Genomic DNA, 13,025 nt, shown 5'->3' on the forward strand with positions numbered 1-13,025 from the left:
TCAGTCAAAGATGCTGGAGATACCATTTTTTCTTGTAGGAATAGGTGTACGGAGAGATTGACTAAGTAAATCTACCCCAATGGGGTCAGTAAGTCTTTAACAGCAAGAAAACCAGGAATTTTGGTTAGTTTGAGAAGCAACTGATAAGCATGCGCAACCCGCCTAGTGTTGCCGCGAGTCGAGTTCGAGTTCAACTCGAGTTGATGGCTCATCAGCCAACTCGCGAGTTGACTCGGCTTGGCTGCTGATCGGCCGAAGACCCAGGCATGGTAGACTAAGACTGGGCATCCAAATAATCCAATGTCATTTATGAGCAAGGCTGGTGCCAGGTCAGTGGGGCAAAGAGGGCTGAGATTGGCATAAGTTGATGTGTAGACATGAATTTTGGTGGCTATTGTGAGGGAGAGGCAGGACCTGCAGGCTGGCCCCCAGCCAGTATGTTGACAGTGATGTGGGGTGACACGATGACGAGCCATCAACAAGTCGAGTTAACTCGTTCCAAATTAGGAACGAGTCGAGTTGCGCTCGACTCGTCGCCCGAGTCAACTTCGAACTCGCGGCAACACTAAACCCGCCTGGTTAAATGGCACCAGATCTTCGAGGGCTGATTTCTCTGGCGTGATGGGTGACGGTACATCCCCGCATCATGTCCGGCATGTCCCCACTGCCCTCGAACGATCTGGGACCAAGAATACATAATTGGAGTCATTCGACAACTTTTTAACCGTTCTGAGCTCTGTTTGCGACTGAGAGACGATGCCGGGCCATGCCGAACAGCTTTCCCATGCACATTTCACTTTTTCGAGGGCGGAAAAGTGTAGCCTTCACCAAATCCTCAAATCACTGGGTGCCTATAGCATCGAGCTAAGCTTGTCTATTGCACTGCTCTGATACATAGAAAAATACAAATGGAAAAGGTTTTTTGTCGGGGACTTTACATGACGTGACAGAAGGTAGCAAAGAATTAAATTAGACGCCGTCACATGACGTGCCTGATTCGCTCCCACGCGTGTGCGACTCTGACGGACACTCCGATGCAGGCAGAGACGCTGGACCGCGCGACGCTCGAGGCGGCGGCCAAGTTCGAGGTGTTTGACGGCGGCGGGAACAAGGTCACGTTCGGCTCGCTGTTCGCGGAGCAGAAGACGGTCGTGGTGTTCATCCGTGCGTATGCGGCCTCTCTCGTTGTTGAGCTTAATGGTGGGCAGGCCATTTCTTCTGCGGGGTGAGTGCAAGCTAGACACGTGCCTCATTAGCGAACCTCTGTCAGTCCTGCAAGGTGTGTCCTCTGAACCCCAATGTGTGAAGTGCTGACAAGATAGATGTACGTTGAAGACCTGGCGCAGGTCCCTGCGGCGGCGCTCGCTGCTGCGGGCACCCGGATTGTGCTGATCGGATGCGGCGACTGGGCGGCCATCCAGGCATACCACGGTGTGTAGCAGCAGCAGTCGTCTGCGAGTTGGGCTCATCTGCGCGCAGAAATGACAGGTCCATCACCGGTCTTATGTAACCCTCGCTGACTGACGCAGGTTATGCTGGCGCGATCTACGCGGACCCGACGCGCGCGCTGTACACGCATCTCGGGCTCGTCGACAACCTCAAGGTCACGCCCGAAAGACAAGCCGCGGCCGGGCTATTTGAAGCTGTCGCGTCTGCAGAACACGCTCAACAGCATCAAGGTAAGCAGATTACATATGTGATCATTATTTACTAATAATATTGCAGACGGGCTACCTCGCGTACCCGGCGCTGACGTTCAAGGCGGGGAAGGTGTCCCAGAACGGCGGCGACTTCGTCCTCGGCCCGGGCGTCCGCTGTGCGTTTGTGCACCGGATGCAGAACACGGAGGACCGTGAGTGCCTGCCCCGGCCCTGTCCAATCACTGGCTGAGTTTTTCTAGATGTGGAAGTCGTGGATCTAATGAAGGCGGCCGGCGTTGATTATGCGCCTTGAGTAGCGCTCTTGTCGTAGTCCTTGCAATCATATGTCCTCGGTCTGCCCGCCGGCGCCGGCCCGGCCCCCGGGTCCCCTCGCGAACATCAGCGCGCCGCCCCCGAGAGCGCGGCCACGACCTGGCTCAATCGCGGGGACGCAGAGCAGCCACGAAGGATCGTTATTCTATCAACCACCGCCACGCTCGGGCCGCCGGCCCCGGCCCCATCCATTTTCCGGCACTGAGCGTAGAAGGGCTCGTTGTTGCCAATTGTTTGCATTTGCATTCGCGCGCGCGCCTGGTTCAGTGGCAACAGTGAGCGCGCGAACACCAGCAACAAGTTCAGTCACTTACTGATTTGTTTTAGATTCACGCTCGCCTGGCTGAGCAGCAACCGGTGAGCACGAACAGCAACAACGAGTTGATATACTTACTCGTCTGTTTAAAAGGCTTTCAATGCCGGCTATGAACGACGAGGGAGACCTTGCAAGCTCGTTTGCGCACACTTGTTTTAGCTGTAAAAGGTGTGCGCAAACAGCACAAGCAACTCCAATGAATTGCTTCGCTTGCGGGCTTGAGTTGAGGTATGTTAGATCTGCAAATGAAGTCAGTAAGTGGATATGACGCTGCAAATAGAACTGACCAACGTGTCGGTCAACAGAATGCGGGAATTCAAGTTGCGCAGACGCGCCGCCGCCGACCTGGAAGTGAAGATATGAAGACTTACTGTGCTGCTTGCGGGCTCGGTGCGGGACGAAACGAGGACAACTCCGACAAGCACGCTGTATTCATCTGACAACGAGGTAAGCAACATTGAATCCAAGTCAACGACAACTTACCTTCAGTTTCATGTGCCAGTGAGGAGATTGGACGACGAGTCAGCAAACTGAAGTACATGTTGTATTTGGTAGAAGTTGAATAAATATCGCTCACCTTCTTTGCGCGTGCCGTCACATGCTCGTGACTCGCATCGCTTCTTCTTGTCCCTCATGCTCGTGCAGGCGGCCTCTTTGACCACGCCAGGCTTCCGCGCGCCTCAAGCATCAGCTAGCGGTGGAGATGGAGGAGAACGGGAAACTGTGGGGAGATAGGAGAGAAATGGCGACAAGGGCTGCCGGGCCCGGGCCGGGGTATTCCAAGCGGTGAGTCCGGCCCAGTTGACTGCTTCTTCCAAGCCACACCCAGCGTTCAGCGGCGACCTGGCCCGGCTGACCGCACCCTCTCCAGCCCAAACGGCAGCTTTTAACCACCACGCCGGCGCCTACTCGGCTTCCCCTTCCTCTCTGGCAACTCACGACAAAGTACTGACTACGGCCTGGGCCGGCATGGTGCAGGACTTCCCCGGTTTTCCCGGTCGCCTCCAAAACTGGCCAAGCGGCTAGGGCCGGCGCGTCTTTCGCGGCAACAGCAGCAGCAACTCGGGACAGACAACGTGTTAACGCCAACCCATGCCCCAGCGTCCTCCTTGTCATTAACAACGGCTGTGTCGACTGCCAACGCTTCGCAACAACGACTAACTGGTCAAATCAGTCATCAAGACGGGATACGAGCAAAATGCTTACATGAACGACAAGAACGCGGGCGGCTGCAGGCAGCGCAGTCTTGGGCAGCGACGGCAACGAAGCTGGGCGGGCGGCTGGGGGTGTCGGCACGCCTTTCGAGGCAAACTCGTCGTCCCCTTGTTTTCAGGCCACAACTGGGCCAACGATCTCCGCGCGCAACAACGACAAACTAGTCTAGAAGTCAGTCAATCATCACGACGGGATACGAGGCTGACTATTACCCAACTCTAGTTTGGTTTCCGAATAACGCCTGCGCGACACGTTCCGCTATGAGCAGTGCCGAGTCGGCCTCTAAAACCGTGCGGCTCGGCACGCTTTTCAGCTGAGGCGGCGAATTCGCTGCTTGAAAGCTGCCAAGCCCACCCCGAATTACAGAGCGCTCGAATTTTACAAGGAAACTCACCATTAAGCAGTTCGGTCGCGCCGAATAAAGTGATTTGGCTGGAAAAAGTGAGCCGAACGTCTCATTTTCGCCAATAAACTTACCATTAAACAGCTCAAATTTGGCCTCCGCGATCGCAACTCCTCTGACGCAACGGTATCCGCCGAGCGAGCCCCCGACTGGCTGTACGAAATATAACTCGGTTGATAACGAGTTCTTCGCCCACGACATGCTTGTCGTCAACAACTGGGAGGATCGCGTGCGAGCCCAACGTCGGCTACAACAAGGTGAGTTGTTATTTGCGGGGCAGTTTGATTGAGACCAAGACCGCAGCAATGTCAACGGACATAGCCACGAGCTCGCCCAAGCGACCGTCCCGCAACGCAGACAGGGTGCGCTAGAGGCAAGCCGGCAGGAGCGACGCGTCGGTGGTGAAGCCGCTGACACCACTACAATTTCGGCCAACGCGCCGAACCAAGCGGCCTCGCTGGTGAGTCGCAGGGAAAACTGACCAAGATGTCAATAATCCCCCGCATTGAATGCAACGACTCACCAAGATGATCAGAAACATCAAAAAGCAGCAAGCACGATATGACTATGAGCCTGTCAGTTTTGTTTCTTGAAGCCGGGCAACAACACAACTTACTGATCTCCGCAGACGACGATGAAATCGTCTCCCGAGCTCGCGACTGGCTTGGCGCTGTAACGACAACGACGAGTCTGCCCAGCGCAGCAAGGACACGAGCCGCAAATCTTTGGGATAAGGTGAGATTGGGGTTCGCACAGTGCCCGTCACGGTAGACGACGACGAGCGCAGTTGTGAGCTGGAAGATATGGTCAGTAGCCAAATCAAGTGCCCGAATGGAAACTGACCTCGATGCAGAGTGTTTGCGATGACGAGCGCGGCGATTCCATCGCGGGCGTTGACACTGAGAGCGAAGCGCGAGAATTGAGCGACGACGAGAGGCATTAGCGATGGACGACAGACTGTTGTATACGACTTGTAGATTAATAGGCAGCAATGCCAATGATGATGGACAATGGTGGGGTTGAAAGGGGAAGGATGGAGGGAGAGGGAAAGAAGGAGTTGTGCGTTATTCGACACAAGTCAGGTCTTATATGGGCAGGAATAAGCGAGCGGCACACTTGTAAGCATGTTCGCGTCGCGGCGGAATCAACAAACACAAAGTTCCCATGAAAATTTCCATCTGTCAAGTGACGTTAGCGCGGGCATGCACGCCGCCCAACAGTTTGTTGAGATGCAAATACGCGATTTCGCGTATTCACCGTTCTAAGCAAATTGCGCTGGCGGCCGCGGTCTGGCCACCCGATCCTCGCGGGCACGCGTTTGGGGCTATGATATCTATCATATGCGCTTGCCTCTGTCGTAATCAGAGTGAAGTCGACTCCAGCAGAGAGTTATCTTGTCTCGTATTTACAACGAGAAAACAGTGGGCTGGACGCAAGGGATAGCTGCGATGAAGGCGTGGATAACATTTATTGAAACCGAACATTAGTTCCCACGCTCGGAATTGGGCGATCGGGGCTGAACTAGAGGGAAACCAGCAGTTGTTGGTACTGTTACCTTATCGGGATGCCATCTTTAGTGTGCTGATTCACCTCTCAGAACGTCCAGAAAGTACAAAAAAATATTGAGTATGACGTTTGGTGACGCTTCCGTGTGCATTACCCACAAACTTCACCTGAAAAAAAAATGGGGCCACTGTTCAAAACAAAAGGCATGAACAGCCTGTGGAAAAACAGGCACAGTGACCGGCAGCGGCTAGACCAAGAAGCGTTTGAAAATCTCAGCAGCCGGTATCACTTGATGTTACCACATCTGCCATGGCCATAGCCGATGTCTGTTTCAGGCTCGGCCGGGGCTATTTCTTCGCCTAATGCTCCGCCGATGCTTGCGCTCTCCCCCGATGTCAGTGGATTTGATTTTCCACTGATGTTATGTTCCTGGTCGACACCGGCGACCGGAGCTTCCGGCCTGATGTGACATCTGTTACATGCCGTGTTTTTTTTCCCTCCGTCTCGTGCGACGCGTCGGCGTGTCAACAAAAGTCACGCATCCTCTCTTTTCTTCACTCCTCCACCACCACGTCTCTTGTCTTCCCCCCCACCACTCTTCGTCGCTTTGACCAGTAGCCCAAGACCCGACAAGCCGCCTCTTGTCTTCCCGCGTCACCACCACATTCTTCGCTCGCAACAAGGTGTGTGCCCTTCTTGTTGTTTTCTGCTTGCTCAGGCTGACTGAAGGCCTCAAGCTTCCAGCATTTTGCGTCACATTAACTTGCCAACATCCGACTCCTGCCTGCAGCTCCCGGTCTTGCCGCGAACAGGTTTGCACCGTCATTTGTTTCTCAATTTTTCGCTGACACATACTGTTTGTAGTGCTGTTCTCGTTGCGCTACCATCCACCGCTGCTCTCTCCAAGACTTAGGCCGCACTCATGCCCGTCTGGCGTGGTCCTTCACGTGTATGTATTGCCTTATTCATGTCACTCTTGCGCTGACCCAACGACGCAGGACTCCCGTTGGGCTGTTTCACTGTCAGCTCTTTTGCGTTGCGCCGGCGTCAAGGCATCAGTGGAGCTGATGCTTTCGACACGTCTTTCTTGGCCCGTTGCTGCCCAACACATCGGACTGCCTCTCACCTCCTGCCGTTTTACTGCCAAGTCCTTCACGCACACGGCCTTAGTCCCTGGCAATCCTCCATTTCTTGTGTCCACATGGCACTGGCTTGGGCTTACGCCCAAGGCACAACATTAGTGAGTGTTGTCTCCGCTGAATCTGGCTCATGTACTAACTTGTTTCGCAGAACACGATAGTCTCGCTGAAAATCGGCGTAAAATGATGGCTCAATGGGTGATTACGTAAGCGTATATCGACCCACCTTTTTGCCTTAAAAAACTCACTTTTGCGCCAGGATTTTGACGGCCGAAGGCCCAGCGTCCCTCTAGGCTTCAACGCCACGGAGCCAGGGCTCTGCTCCCTGGCTTCCCTCTTGTGTCCGTTGCCTTGGGCAACCCCGCTCAATGCCGACCACCGCTGCATACGGCGCATCAATCAGAGCATCAATGCCAAGATCGTCATGCGCGCTGTGATTCTAGTGAGTTCTTGTTCTTCCTGTTCATTGCAAGATTACCAATGTTGATATCAGTGTCCTGCACTCCTCGTCGCGCCTGAACCTTTATCAATTCCACCGAAAATGGTGGATCAATTGATGATTACGTAAGCCTATTTCCGCCCACTTTTTGCCTTATCAAAACTCACTTTTGCACCAGGATTTTGACGGCCGGAGGCCCAGCGTCCCTCTGGACTTCAACGCCTCGGAGCCAGGGCTCTGCTCCCTGGCTTCCCTCTTGTGTCCGTTGCCTTCGCCAACCCCGCTCTGCTGTCCCCGCATCTGGCGCCGCAGGCGCATCAACGCTGGTATCCTCATGCAGTCTTTCACTATGGTGAGCTCTTGTCCCTCTCCTCCATTGTGCCATTACTGACATTGATATTAGCGTGCCCAATGCGTCGCGTCGCTCGTTGCGCTCCAAACCGCCCGCATCACCGATTTTTGATGCGATCACCCGATTATCCGATAATTTCGGGGCGTCATTTGGACCTCAAAAAAACACGATTTAAGACGTTATTTTTTCCAGGATTTTGCCGCCAGAGGCAAACATACGGGAGGACTTTCAACGCAAACATTGGCAGCAGTGCGCTGCCAACTACACCCTTGTGAGTTTTCACCCAAGTCTTTTTGTTTCCCAATGCCCAAACAGGCCCCGGGAAGCTCCACCAAAGCCTTGTCCGAGAAAATCAGCAATTTTGGCCTCAAAAACCTTACGATTTGGGCCTCAAAAACCTGAAATCGGACAAGGGTCGTCACGTGCTTTCCAAAAGGGGAAATTTTGCGGGAAAATGGCACCCCCAAATTCAATGCTTGGGTCAGAATTTCGACTTCACTTTGCGATGATAAGCACAGATTGCAAGGTTTACATTGTGCCTGCCTTCATCTGAGAATATTTTTCCATGAGCCGACTGAACTGACCAGTCTGACCAGAAAGAAGCCTCAAAAACCTCAAAACCGGACAAGGATTCCAAAATTTTCGCCTGAAAAACCTTGAATTCGGACAAGGAAATAGCCATTTTCTGCCCTCAAAAACCTCAAATTTCGGACAAGCCTTGAGTGAAGCTTCCCGGGGCCTGCCCAAACTATTGCAGTCCATCCCAATTTCCCACCACGACGGGCTCTACTCTGGCCGACTTGGGCCTCCGCTGGCGGCACCTCCCCGCCCCGCGCTTCTTCATCCCACTACCACACCCAACGCGCCAACGGCGCGACCGCCCTGTCCCTCCATGTTGGCTCCAACGCCTGCCGTCTTCCCAAGGCGTCTGCGGCACGTGCCTGCATCCCCGTCGACCATGCCGGGCCTACGGCGCGAGCCCGGTCTTGACCGGAGCCATCCGCCGCGGCACGTGGCTAGATCAGACAGCCGCTCTTGCGACCATAGCAAATTCGCCAACCGCGCCAGCGCGCTGTCGCCACCGGTTGACCCCAACCCCGCCGTCTTTCCGCAGGGTCTGCGCCCCATGCCAGACTCGACAATGACGCGAGCGCGGGCTTGACCTTAGCCCCGTCCGGGGCCATCCGCCGGCGGCACGTGCCCGAACCGGCCACCCACAACTTCCTTCTTACCACCATGCGCAATGCGCCAACCACACCAGCGTCAAGTCCCTCGACCCCGCCGCCTCCACAACCCTCTGTCTGCTGCCAGAACCGGTGTCCACGCGCCCAACTGGCCGGCGCTTCGTCTTGACCGCCGTCTACAACGCCATTAGCACCGACAAACGCTGCTGAACTGTGCGCCAACCTTGACCAAACGCGCGTCTGGCGCGGCACGTGGCTGGGCAGAGCATGGCCCGCTCTATTTCGACCAGCTCAACGCGGCGCTCTCAGCTGGCCTCAGCGTTGTCCACATGTCGAGCACGGCCAACTCGTTCCCCCAAACCCCATCACCAAACTGCAGCGTTAGCTGCTGCTTCTTGATGCCAACCTCTATCGGCTCGTTTCGCTGGCGCCGCAGGGTTGACTCGGGCGACGCTTCCCATGCCCGCGTGCTCCCCTTCATCTTCACAAGCGTCGCGCAACACCATTTCTCCCGACTTCGCCATCGTTAACGCGTCAGTCTTGGCTGTCAAGGGGTCTGTTTCCCGCAACATTGCGAGCAAGAGCAACGGACGCGGGCTTTGGCCCCTTGTTTATCCTTAACGGGAGTGAGAGCGACGGTTGTCGGCGAGGAATCTACAGTGACGGCAACAAGGGTATCGACAACACCCTCTCCCGCTCTCTCGCGTTCGACAACTCCCCTCCAAAATCTTACCCCGCGACACCCATTCTGCGCGGGAGGTCGGTCTCCATCACCAACCCAGTCGTGGTTTGGCAACAACGGCGGTGTTCACGTCGAAGGCTGCAACGCGGGAAAGGGATCGAGTCGGGCGGAACTATGGCGGGAGTGGTTGGCAGTATTTGGCCTACAACTTGCCCCGCTGTCCGCCAACAGCCCCTGGTGCGGGTTTGGACAACTCTTCCCCCCCGACAAACAACTCCTTGCCCTCCGCGACACCCATTCTGCGGGAGCTTCGTGGTCTGGCGGGACAGCAAGGACATCGACAAATGGCGCTGTTCTGCAACGCGGGGGATGGTGGAGTTGGTTGGGACGGCGACTGGGCTGGTTTGACGGGGATGGAGTTGGTGGTGGGGATCGGGATCGGGAAGTGCACACGGGGATACGCGTTTTTTACGCGTTTGACGCGTCGTTTACGCGTATCTCGCGATGCCAGAGGAGATACACGCGTATTTTACGCGTTGTAGCGTCGCGTACCTTGAAAAAGATGATTTTTTTTTTCTGTAACGTAAGACTTGAGGGTATATAACCAGAGCCCTCGCGCGAGCCTTAGCGAGCTGCGAGCCTTTGCGATGGGTGAGTAAAGCGTTGAGGTGGATGCGGGAGGGTAAGGCTCGCTGCAGGTGCTGGCCTCTTTCCTTCCGGCTGACGAACCCAAGTTCAAGGCGACTCGCGACGAGTTGACGGCTGTTGGGGTTGCTGATGCCCCGACCTTTGCACAGAAGAATCGGAATTTCAGCGCTCTGATGGCGAATTATCCCATTCTCTCGCAGGTGCTTACTCTCCCGCGTCTGCTGGTCGTTCTCCGGGCGACCCAGCCCCGTCGTTACTCGATTGCGAGCAGTCCTCGGGTGAACGCGCACGTGGCCAAGTTGTGTGTTGGCGTGGAAGCCCACGACCATGCTGGACTGTGCTCGAGTTTCCTGAAACGCATCGCGGTCGGACATGCGGTTTGGGCGCGGCCGCGAGTTGCATGTTATGGGCCTTACATTCAATGGCCAATGATGTCAAATAACATAGTGATGAAAAGCTCAGTCAAAGATGCTGGAGATACCATTTTTTCTTGTAGGAATAGGTGTACGGAGAGATTGACTAAGTAAATCTACCCCAATGGGGTCAGTAAGGCTTTAACAGCAAGAAAACCAGGAATTTTGGTTAGTTTGAGAAGCAACTGATAAGCATGTGCAACCCGCCTAGTGTTGCCGCGAGTCGAGTTCGAGTTCAACTCGAGTTGATGGCTCATCAGCCAACTCGCGAGTTGACTCGGCTTGGCTGCTGATCGGCCGAAGACCCAGGCATGGTAGACTAAGACTGGGCATCCAAATAATCCAATGTCATTTATGAGCAAGGCTGGTGCCAGGTCAGTGGGGCAAAGAGGGCTGAGATTGGCATAAGTTGATGTGTAGACATGAATTTTGGTGGCTATTGTGAGGGAGAGGCAGGACCTGCAGGCTGGCCCCCAGCCAGTATGTTGACAGTGATGTGGGGTGACACGATGACGAGCCATCAACAAGTCGAGTTAACTCGTTCCAAATTAGGAACGAGTCGAGTTGCGCTCGACTCGTCGCCGAGTCAACTCGAACTCGCGGCAACACTAAACCCGCCTGGTTAAATGGCACCAGATCTTCGAGGGCTGATTTCTCTGGCGTGATGGGTGACGGTACATCCCCGCATCATGTCCGGCATGTCCCCACTGCCCTCGAACGATCTGGGACCAAGAATACATAATTGGAGTCATTCGACAACTTTTTAACCGTTCTGAGCTCTGTTTGCGACTGAGAGACGATGCCGGGCCATGCCGAACAGCTTTCCCATGCACATTTCACTTTTTCGAGGGCGGAAAAGTGTAGCCTTCACCAAATCCTCAAATCACTGGGTGCCTATAGCATCGAGCTAAGCTTGTCTATTGCACTGCTCTGATACATAGAAAAATACAAATGGAAAAGGTTTTTTGTCGGGGACTTTACATGACGTGACAGAAGGTAGCAAAGAATTAAATTAGACGCCGTCACATGACGTGCCTGATTCGCTCCCACGCGTGTGCGACTCTGACGGACACTCCGATGCAGGCAGAGACGCTGGACCGCGCGACGCTCGAGGCGGCGGCCAAGTTTGAGGTGTTTGACGGCGGCGGGAACAAGGTCACGTTCGGCTCGCTCTTTGCGGAGCAGAAGACGGTCGTGGTGTTCATCCGTGCGTATGCGGCCTCTCTCGTTGTTGAGCTTAATGGTGGGCAGGCCATTTCTTCTGCGGGGTGAGTGCCAGTTAGACACATGCCTCATTAGCGAACCTCTGTCAGTCCTGCAAGGTGTGTCCTCTGAACCCCACCCAATGGTGCTGATAAGATAGATGTACGTTGAAGACCTGGCGCAGGTCCCCGCGGCGGCGCTTGCTGCTGCGGGCACCCGGATTGTGCTGATCGGGTGCGGCGACTGGGCGGCCATCCAGGCATACCACGGTGTGTAGCAGCAGCAGTCGTCTGCGAGTTGGGCTCATCTGCGCGCAGAAATGACAGGTCCATCACCGGTCTTACATAACCCACGCTGACTGTCGCAGGTTGGGCGGGCGCGATCTACGCGGACCCGACGCGCGCGCTGTACACGCATCTCGGGCTCGTGGACAACCTCAAGGTCACGCCCAAAGACAAGGCGCGGCCGGGCTACCTGAAGCTGTCGCGTCTGCACAACACGCTCAACAGCATCAAGGTAAGCAGATTACATATGTGATCATTATTATTTAAAATATTGCAGACGGGCTACCTCGCGTACCCGGCGCTCGCGTTCAAGGCGGGGAAGGTGTCCCAGAATGGCGGCGACTTCGTCCTCGGCCCGGGCGTCAGCTGTGCGTTTGTGCACCGCATGCAGAACACGGAGGACCGTGAGTGCCTGCCCCGGCCCTGTCCAATCACTGGCTGAGTTTTTCTAGATGTGGAAGTCGTGGATCTAATGAAGGCGGCCGGGCGTTGAGTATGCGCCTTGAGTAGCGCTCTTGTCGTAGTCCTGTTTGCAATCATATGTCCTCGGTCTGCCCGCCGGCGCCCGGCCCGGCCCCCGGGTCCCCTCGCGAACATCAGCGCGCCGCCCCCGAGCGCGGCCACGACCTGGCTCATTCGCGGGGACGCAGAGCAGCCACGAAGGATCGTTATTCTATCAACCACCGCCACGCTCGGGCCGCGCCCCGGCCCCATCCATTTTCCGGCACTGAGCGTAGAAGGGCTCGTTGTTGCCAATTGTTTGCATTCGCATTCCGCGCGCGCCTGGTTCAGTGGCAACAGTGAGCGCGAACACCAGCAACAAGTTCAGTCACTTACTGATTTGTTTTAGATTCACGCTCACCTGGCTGAGCCGCAACCGGTGAGCACGAACAGCAACAACGAGTTAGTATACTTACTCATTTGTTTAAAAGGCTTTCAATGCCGGCTATGAACGACGAGGGAGACCTTGCAAGCTCGTTTGCGCACACTTGTTTGAGCTGTAAAGGTGTGCGCAAACAGCACAAGCAACTCCAATGAATTGCTTCGCTTGCGGGCTTGAGTTGAGGTATGTTAGAGCTGCAAATCAAGTCAGTAAGTGGATATGACGCTGCAAATAGAACTGACCAACGTGTCGGTCAACAGAATGCGGGAATTCAAGTTGCGCAGACGCGCCGCCGCCGACCTGGAAGTGAAGATATGAAGACTTACTGTGCTGCTTGCGGGCTCGGTGCGGGACGAAACGAGGACAACTCCGACAAGCACGCTGT

At 55.2% G+C, this 13,025-nt stretch overlaps 2 protein-coding genes across 2 annotated transcripts; both read left to right on the forward strand.

The window, feature by feature from the left end:
- Positions 1-1,034: 1,034 nt before the first annotated feature.
- MIND_01060200 (uncharacterized protein) lies at positions 1,035-1,953 on the forward strand (the record flags this gene model as incomplete). Its single annotated transcript, XM_037367183.1, has 9 exons — positions 1,035-1,164; positions 1,209-1,225; positions 1,271-1,279; positions 1,323-1,431; positions 1,480-1,488; positions 1,530-1,603; positions 1,659-1,679; positions 1,726-1,852; positions 1,901-1,953. 9 exons carry the CDS (start codon positions 1,035-1,037, stop codon positions 1,951-1,953), a joined length of 549 nt encoding a protein of 182 aa, XP_037216577.1.
- A 9,394-nt stretch (positions 1,954-11,347) lies between these two features.
- MIND_01060300 (uncharacterized protein) lies at positions 11,348-12,250 on the forward strand (the record flags this gene model as incomplete). Its single annotated transcript, XM_037367184.1, has 8 exons — positions 11,348-11,477; positions 11,522-11,538; positions 11,584-11,592; positions 11,634-11,742; positions 11,791-11,799; positions 11,841-11,989; positions 12,035-12,161; positions 12,210-12,250. The coding sequence occupies 8 exons, from the start codon at positions 11,348-11,350 to the stop codon at positions 12,248-12,250; spliced, it is 591 nt and encodes a 196-aa protein (XP_037216578.1).
- Between the last annotated feature and the right edge of the window lie 775 nt (positions 12,251-13,025).

The sequence above is a fragment of the Mycena indigotica genome (genome assembly GCF_014461135.1).
Source record: "Mycena indigotica strain 171206Taipei chromosome Unknown Mind.scaff0009, whole genome shotgun sequence".
NCBI lineage: Eukaryota > Fungi > Basidiomycota > Agaricomycetes > Agaricales > Mycenaceae > Mycena > Mycena indigotica.